We start from the raw sequence: 8514 nt of genomic DNA on the forward strand, positions 1-8514 counted from the left end.
ATTGTTTTAAATCCGGGAGTTTCTCTTGCCTTGTTGACACCAAAGATTTATCCAAGGTTTGAGGTTCTTCTGATATGTTTTTGAGAAGAGGAGGGTTCCAACTTTCAGGCTTTCTTTATCTTTCCTTCATATTTCCCAAAAGAGAGTTTGTACAGGGATCTGTTTGCTATTATCTTTTTTATTAATTTTTGTTGAGCCTATTTCTATGTTTAGAAAGAATTTAACATCACTAGATGAGCTCTTTCGTACTTCAAGACCTATCAGATTCCCTAAATCTCTTCCTATTTTCTCTATTATTTGACTTTGATTTAATTTGAGGGGCAGTGATTTACATATTATCCAGGTAAAAGCCTTAACCTGTTTCATCCTTTGTTCATTTAGATTTGGTTCCCATAAAATAAACTTTAAAAAATGCCCTTTAAAAAAAAACAAGACACGGAAATAGATTGACTCCTAATAGTACTATTTTCATATCAATGTAAATTAATCTATTAGAGAGGATAGAGATACTTACCTGGTCTCTATAGAGACTTTGAAGCCATTTAGTCAGGTTGGGGGTTTCTTTAATTGAGCCGCTCTGGTATTCGTAGATTCCAACCTTTTGGCATTCAAAACATCTATGTTTGCTGTGTTCATTACTAATAATTTGAAATTTCTGATCACCATGAGATTCCATGCTTTTGATTGGTGTATATGTGCTTGCGTTATTGTTTAGGGTCTCTTTGGGTGTATTGATTTGAGCATCTTCTTTTTCTTGGCTCCTAGACGGAGGGATATTTATCCTTGGTTAATTAGGACTCCTTGGGCCTGCTTTCCTATGCGGCGGGATATATGGCCCAAGTTTTGAAGGGGCGATTTTGAGTTGGCTTGAAAATGGTTTTGGTATAGATTTCCTAGATCTGAGAGGAATATCATTTTCTTTTGATATTTTGGTAGGTTTAGGAATAGATGAATACAGGTTGACATAATGCTTATCTGGATTTAGTTCCCCTCTTGGAGAAACATTACAAAACTCAAAAGAGATGTTCATTACCTCTTTCGTTGGTTTGGTAACATATTGTGTTTTTTCCAAAAAAGGATTCTTGCTTCGCCAATCTCTCCTTGTCCCTTACTTCTACAATCTTTGCACTCATTTCCTTTCTTTTTTGGGGATATTTTACTTGTTGTCTACATTTTTGATCCTTTAATTTCCTCACTTCCCTTCAGTTCTGTATCGTTTCCCATCTAGATTCTTGGATGGCTTCATGCCCTCAAATATTTTAGGGTTTATTGGTGCTAAGAATTTGATAGAATTCTTCATGTAATCGTAGAGATCTTCGAGTAGGGTTTGGATGTTTCTTTTTAGTAATTTCCTTGTTTCGTTCTTCATGTAGCCATATCGACACTTCAAAGCTATTTCTACAGGCCATTGATTCAGGGCACATGGTTCTTGGTAGAGTTATCTCTTCTACCTAAGAGCCTTTGTCATCCCCCCCCCTTTTAGGGGTTTCTTTCTGCCTTTCTGTTTTGTTCGTAGTGCTTTTTCTGCACCTTCGTTTGTTCTTTGCAATGAGATTTTCACACTTTTTACTACTTTTCGTGTTATTCGTATTATTGCATAGTTCACTAGAGGAAACTCAATTTTTGAAGACATTATTATACCATTTTTATAAAATATGTTTATCAAAATATAATATTTTATTTCTTTATATTTCATATAATTTAACATAGCCCTTTTATTATATTTTCTATTAAATTTTATATATCATTTGTTTTATTATTATTTTATATTATATTACATTTAGATCAACCCTCCTCTTTAACATATCTTAAACCCCACTTAAAATAAAAAATAAAAATAAAATAAATAGAATAATGATGAAAATACAATTAAACTATATAGAAAAATGAAGAAATTGTTTCTAGATTTTTAATTTTTAAAAATTGTTGTTATGTTATATCTTATTATTGGCATATTCATTGCAATTATTGAAGTACAATTGCTAGTATACTATATACTGAATGAATGAATGAATGTTTTTTAATGACGTCCACAAGCCCAGAACAATCTAAGGGATCGAAGAACAACCGCATTAGATAATTTCTAAATTCCTTTCCATTTCTAATCTTTTGGTATGTATCTTAACCAAAAACCCAACAATCTGCTTTATCTTATCCCCTTCAAATAAACTACGCATGTTGTTCGCCATCAAGATGGCATCATAGAGAGATCAGATGTTGTCATATGAGAAAATGTCATTCAGTTTCAACTGCTCCAGATCTGCAAAATATGTAAATTCTCTACTCCCAAGCCTCTTTGGACCTCTTCCATCTTCTCGTCTCGCACTTGAAGTAATAAGATCCTATCGTCATTTGTGCCACTAATAAGAAATCAAGATAGTCTACACAAAATCAACTATGACAAATATGACAACTATGATATCCTTTCTCTAAACCATGTTCAATCAGTTTTGTTTATTCACTCCGTATCTCAATCAAAATCTCTTGATATCCGTGTTGTAAAGTAGTTCAACCTCACGACTCTTTGAACTCCATGTTTTAATGAGAGTATTGAATGGAAGCTCGTGCTCGTGAAAATTATGGCTTGATCAAACATATTTCTATTAACTTGAGATAAAGAAAGGAAATATCCTCAGATAACTAAGCGACTCTGTACGAAGGCTCCACAAGCTTAAACAGAAATTCCAGAAATACTCCAAAATACAGTTAGGCACAGACATTAATACACATGGCGCATCTGATAGCCAATCAAATCACATTCTGTAGTCCCCTCTCAAGTCTTCCGCTATTGATCACTAGGCATTACAATAAAACGAATTTTACTATTATCAAACATTTTATCCCATGTGTGCCTTGTAATTGTGGAAAGCATGTGGAAGCGGGATATACTATGCACTTTTTGTTGGTTCTTTTGATGCCACGCTGCATTTTGTTATCCACTGTTCCTGCTCAATCTGATCCAATCTACATACCACCCAGGCTGCTTTTATATACAATCTGGTAAAGCTGCTTCCCAGTACTTTCTGTGCCAAACTGGTGCTTTCTCTGATTTGACTGGTCAAAGGGAGAGATGGCCCATTCTGCCCTAAGATCTGCAACTATTTCTAGTCAGTTTTCTCTGCACAAACATTGCGATTTGTACAACAAACCCACATTGTCACGTTGGAATTCTATTTACAAATGCAGGAGGCAGCTTGAATCAAGTAAGTTGGATTCCTCGCATTCCAAAATCTAAATTCAGGGTTTCTTCCAGGATTTCAGCTATACCACCAAGCTTGTTTATCTTAAGTACTTTCAGATAAAATGTGCGTAGGCAGATTCTTAGACCCGATTAAAGGGCAGTTAACTCACTCTTCTCAAGCTTTTTAAAGCTTAAAAGTAAGAAAAGAAAAAAACCCTTTTAATTTAGTTAACTCTTTTGAGTGGAAAAAAACTCAAAACCATCAGATGATATGGGTTATATATATAGATATATTTCTTCAGCAGACGCTTTTCCTAATAGACTAGCCATTCCATAGTTAACAGAGTTCTTCCTTGTGAAAGTTAAATGTTCAGTTCTTTTTTAGATTCACGGCAAACTCCAAGCCAGATAGCAATTTAGCATATGAGATCCTTTGTCAAAACCTACAACTGAATTTCTCGGTTCTGGCCTTGCATATTGTTTAAAACTTGTGAAAAAGTTTAATCTAGCAAATAGAGTTTATCTTAGCAAATGCTAACCAGAGTTCCTGGCTTGTTTTTGGCGGGAAAATTAAATCATTGTTTTCAGGAAGATGAAATGTCATTTATTGTATACCGTGTTCATTCACTCAATCTACTTTACAGAATGCAGAGTCCTAAGATGGGAAATCGATTCCTCAATTACCGAGAAAAATCAGCCTAAAGAGTTCCATGGAGATATTGAATTTCTGGTTACAACGACTCAAGCAGAAGGAGAAGATTCAAGTATTGATGAAAGTGAAAGGAATTCTAAGCAGAATGAGAATGAGACACTAATGCTTTCAGTAGCCCCTCTTCCTTATCTCGTTCTTGCTGCACTTCCTGGTGGTATCCTTTATCTTTACCTACGTCCTTCTAATATAAATATATTCAAATACTGCGTTTAGAGATTTTTTCCTTTTCTTGAAAGATTGCAATTACCTTTCAATTGAGAGGTACATATATTTGCTCCAACGCATTAGGCATGTTGTTTCTGTGGGGAAATCGCATGGCCTTTCTTTTTTAATCTATTTTAGATTGATTTTTAAATTTTTTTTTGCCTATTTAGTTGGATTTTTCAAATATGTTTTCCTTAGCATAGATCCTGCAGCTGACACTATTAGTTCCGTTTTTGGACCATTTGCGGAATTGGTGAAGACATGGACTTTGCCAGACTGGCTTGTTCATTGGGGTCATCCCGGAAATATGGTATGCCTTTCTTTTCGTTCTAGTAATTGCTTGATGTATAAAATGAACCGATTCCCATATATGCCATAATTTATTCGAAGTTTGGGAAAGAGATTAGATGTTGGCATTGCTTAAATCTTGGTCCTAACACCTAAGTCCAATCTCCATACATTGTCCTGTTTCTTTGATCAGTTAATTTTGTTTAACTATACAACAGTCAACAGATTTGTATTTGAGTATGGGCTTGATATTAGTTGTAAATAAGGAAACCCATAAAAGCTATGTGTGCTAGAGAGGACGATAATAATACATTAGACTAAAACTTTCATTTCAAAGAGAATCTTTGTGGCCTTAAGTTACTTCGTCGAAATGGTTGTTCCCTCACCTGACTTTGACCATTTTGTCTCTTTGGTCTGAGGAGGATAAAGATAAAGAAAAAGATGCTGCTGATGATGGGTGGTCTCGACCCGACTCACTTGTGGACCCTAATAATAGATGGGTAAAAAAGATAATAGTTTTGACCCACATCCCTCAGCTGGTACAGCTTTGGCTGTCTGAAGTAAATTTTTTTTATGAATAGTTCTGTAACCTTCCAACCCATAGCTGTGTGACTTACTGAATGATCGTGTATCCCTGAACTCTTTTTTTAAAACATGAACTTTAATATTTTAATTTAATCATAAAAGCTTATTAAAAAAGATATTGACACTGGGAGCTCCAGTTATTTAAAATTGCTTTCTTCTTGTGAAGGCTGTGGTGCTCTTTGCAATGGGAGGTTATGGCTCTTATTTGGGTTGGCAAATCCGCCTGTCAGACGATGTGGTAAGCTCTGAAATCAACCTATATTTAAGTTGTATGGGTTTCTGAGGTCGGCAGAAAGTAATTGTAAAACAAACACTTATTTACAGGAAGTTAAAGCCAAGGCAAAGGATTTACATCCGAAGCTCCTAGCAGGCATGTTCTTTTTCTTCGCTCTTGGAGCGACTGGTGGAATCACTTCCCTTCTGACTTCAGACAAGCCCATACTTGAGAGGTACTCACTAAACCTTGTGCTTATGTATGAATGGGCTGATGTATTCTACTTCCATTTTCTTTACTCTATTTACTAAATACAATCTAAGTATTAAGAGTTAGAACTATCCCACAAACTGTTGTAGAGAACTAATTATATATTTGTCTTGCAGTCCACATGCAGTTACAGGTGTAATTGGCCTATCTCTCCTCACAATTCAGACAATTTTGCCAACTTTATTTGAAGTAAGTTCTTACTAGTATCGTTAAATAGCTTGAAATATGTATGGTGAAAGCATTTTTCCCATAGAAACAAAAGTTTCAAAACATGAACTTTTTTGCCCCCTGATTAAGAGTAAAAAGAGAGATTTGAAAGAGCTCCAACTCATTCACATAGAGCAGAACAAAACCCTGGAAGAACAACTCAAACGACAAGAAGAGACAAGCAACAAGAAGGCTGCAAGCAAACAGCTAATAGCCAGTCTCACAAGGTAGATCAGGCCAATCAAAGATGAACCAGTGCAAGGCAACATGAAATTAAAGTGCTTCAGGCTACTCTAGACCTTACAATATCCTTCTTGATACCCATACTTCTTCTTGATGGAATTGTCATTCTTTAAGCCAATCTAAAAACATGAGCTAGTATACACTAAGGTGTTATTTACTATTTTTAATTCTCATTCGTTAAGCTAATCTAAAAACATGAGCTAGTATACACTCAGGTCTTATTACTATTTTTAAGGGCTTGGGTGATCTATAATTAAATGCACTTATATGAGAAAGTATTCTTATTAATTGATATTGACAAGTTGCAATAGTTAAATTGCTGTGTTGTCATTGAAGAAGAGAAGAGGTCAGGAGTTCATAACTCTAGATCTAATCATTTGAAAACTATACTACTATTTATTATTATTAGACTAGATGTTCTAGATACATATTGAAGATCAACACAAAATTATATAATTTAATGTCTGTCTTGCAGGGCAATCCAAATCTTCGTAATGTACATGGGTTTTTAGGCAGTGGAATTATGGCGCTGTTTTTGATACATTCGGTTTTAGGTCTGCAACTGGGTTTAAGCTTCTGACAATACTCTGCAAGGCAGAAGTTGCCAACACAATTGTTCCTACTTTGAATTAGAACCAGAATATTTACTTAAGAGTTGTAATGCTGCGAGATCAATGTATTTGAATAAGCACTTTTCATAAAGTTGTAGAACAGCTTAGAGAATTCGTTCCGATTTGGACTGTGGATTATAATATCAAATCCTAATCGCAAGAAACATTATGAATCATCACTGCATTTTAAATTTTTGAAGGTGTTAATATGGGAAGATGATCATGTTCGTTTGCTGTACAGGACTAAAGCAAGTTCAATACAATCCTCTGGTGCACCCAAATATAATGAAATTGTTTAAACCTTATTAAGCCCAAAGATTTTATACCTATGTTAGGTGGAAATAATTTATAACCAATGCGGTGTGCTCTTCTCAAACTGAAAATTTTAAACATTCAGAAAAAATCTAATCAGTGTTGTCCATGTTCATATGGCTGTTTAGTTAATGCGGGCTGGGTCAGCCTTTTCTTTATCTATTCAACAACATAAAAGCACCTATCAAAACATTGTTGATTTGACATTATAAAAAAAAAATAATAAGCCGGTAGGCATTCTCTGCCTCTTCATGCCTGAAAGTATATGTCATGGAGTTTTTTCAGTGTCTGAATTTATGATTCGCGGCAGCTTCCATTTCTACACGCCCAGCAATGATGCACTGTAATGTATTTGCAGATTTCCTCTTGTTTGTATGATGAGTCAATGCACGATTATAAGATTCTTCAATGTCTATTAATCAGAGATATCAAATTTCTACAATTCATCTTCGCGGCAGCTTCAATTTCTACACGCCCAACAATGATGCACTGTAACGTATTTGCAGATTTGCTCTTGTTTGTATGATGAGTCAATGCACGATTATAAGATTCTTCAATCTCTATTAATCAGAGATATCAAAGTTTCTACAATTCATCTTATGCAGTACAAAGGTAAGTGAGTTTCAAAGGAGATGACCAAGCCGTCAGCAATTATAATATAACAGAAGTATACAAGATATAATTCCAAGAAAAATCACTTTATTATCAACAAGTCTTCAGTTATATCAAATGTCCGCCTTACGTTCCACCGATTCATAAGACAGCTCGCATGCTAAAGTATACTATTTGTTAGACTGTAAGACCCTCCTGATTATGGCCAATGTATTTCAGAATTACAGACCAAAGTTTGCTATACAAGCTCCCCTTGACCATGACTCGTGATACTAGAATGTCACTTCAGTGCTACCTACTATGACTCAAGAACATTACATATATAGCCATAAGATAGACAGGTCGGCTTCGAGTTCACAATTTCTAATAATACGAAACATGCTTTATATTATTATGGGACAAACTCTCAAGTAATTACTGACCAAATACATAATACAAGAGTTAACATTATGCAACTTAAGATATAGGTCCACATGTTTACCAACTACCTAGATCCAAGAACGCGTAAACTAACTCTTAAATATAGAACCTTACCGAATTAAACACTAGACATTGTTTGAAGAACAACATAGGAAATCAACACCCTAGAAGATGAAGCATAACTTCCTCGAGTTATCACATTAATGTATTGGCACTTAGGATAATGATCCATGCTATATACACAATATGAAACCAAGCTCGCAGAATGTGGAAATAACAAACAAGAGTTTGCCAATATAAACTATCAAACATGTAACTGTAAATAAAAAAATAGTAAATATATTTTTGGGTGATCCAAAATTGTCAACAACTCAAGAATGCTCCTTATCAAAATCATCATAATTTTTATAGATTTCTGATTTGAATGTGTGTGTTCTTTAACATTAACATTTCAAGTCACACTCTTATCTATCATTGAGATGAAGTAAAACATGAAAGTAATAATGTCTATGAAGTCAAAGAATTCTATATGAGATATGATAAGATTATAAGTCTTAAATCGTATGTAACTTTTTGTTTACATATGTTCTACAATGATGAATACTTTAAGTGCTTTTTTCAATCTTTTTTTTGAATAACATGTTTAAATTGTCAA

At 34.4% G+C, this 8514-nt stretch overlaps 1 protein-coding gene across 2 annotated transcripts; it reads left to right on the forward strand.

Moving 5' to 3' along the window:
• Window positions 1–2839: 2839 nt before the first annotated feature.
• LOC149533651 (translation initiation factor) lies at window positions 2840–6691 on the forward strand. Of its 2 annotated transcripts, XM_089803436.1 has the most exons (8): window positions 2840–3203; window positions 3826–4044; window positions 4357–4407; window positions 4815–4885; window positions 5137–5208; window positions 5295–5419; window positions 5571–5643; window positions 6380–6691. In XM_089803436.1, exons 1-8 carry the CDS (start codon window positions 3071–3073, stop codon window positions 6482–6484), a joined length of 849 nt encoding a protein of 282 aa, XP_089659562.1. In that variant the 5' UTR covers window positions 2840–3070; the 3' UTR covers window positions 6485–6691. The 2 variants fall into 2 exon arrangements, with proteins under 2 accessions (XP_089659562.1, XP_089659563.1); XM_089803437.1 differs by lacking the exon at window positions 4815–4885 and having other exon boundaries at window positions 2866–3203; window positions 3826–4047; window positions 4310–4407.
• Window positions 6692–8514: the final 1823 nt, after the last annotated feature.

This window comes from Cupressus sempervirens, chromosome 10, assembly GCF_028749045.1.
Source record: "Cupressus sempervirens isolate cs-2001-9-10 chromosome 10, ASM2874904v1, whole genome shotgun sequence".
Lineage (NCBI taxonomy): Eukaryota > Viridiplantae > Streptophyta > Pinopsida > Cupressales > Cupressaceae > Cupressus > Cupressus sempervirens.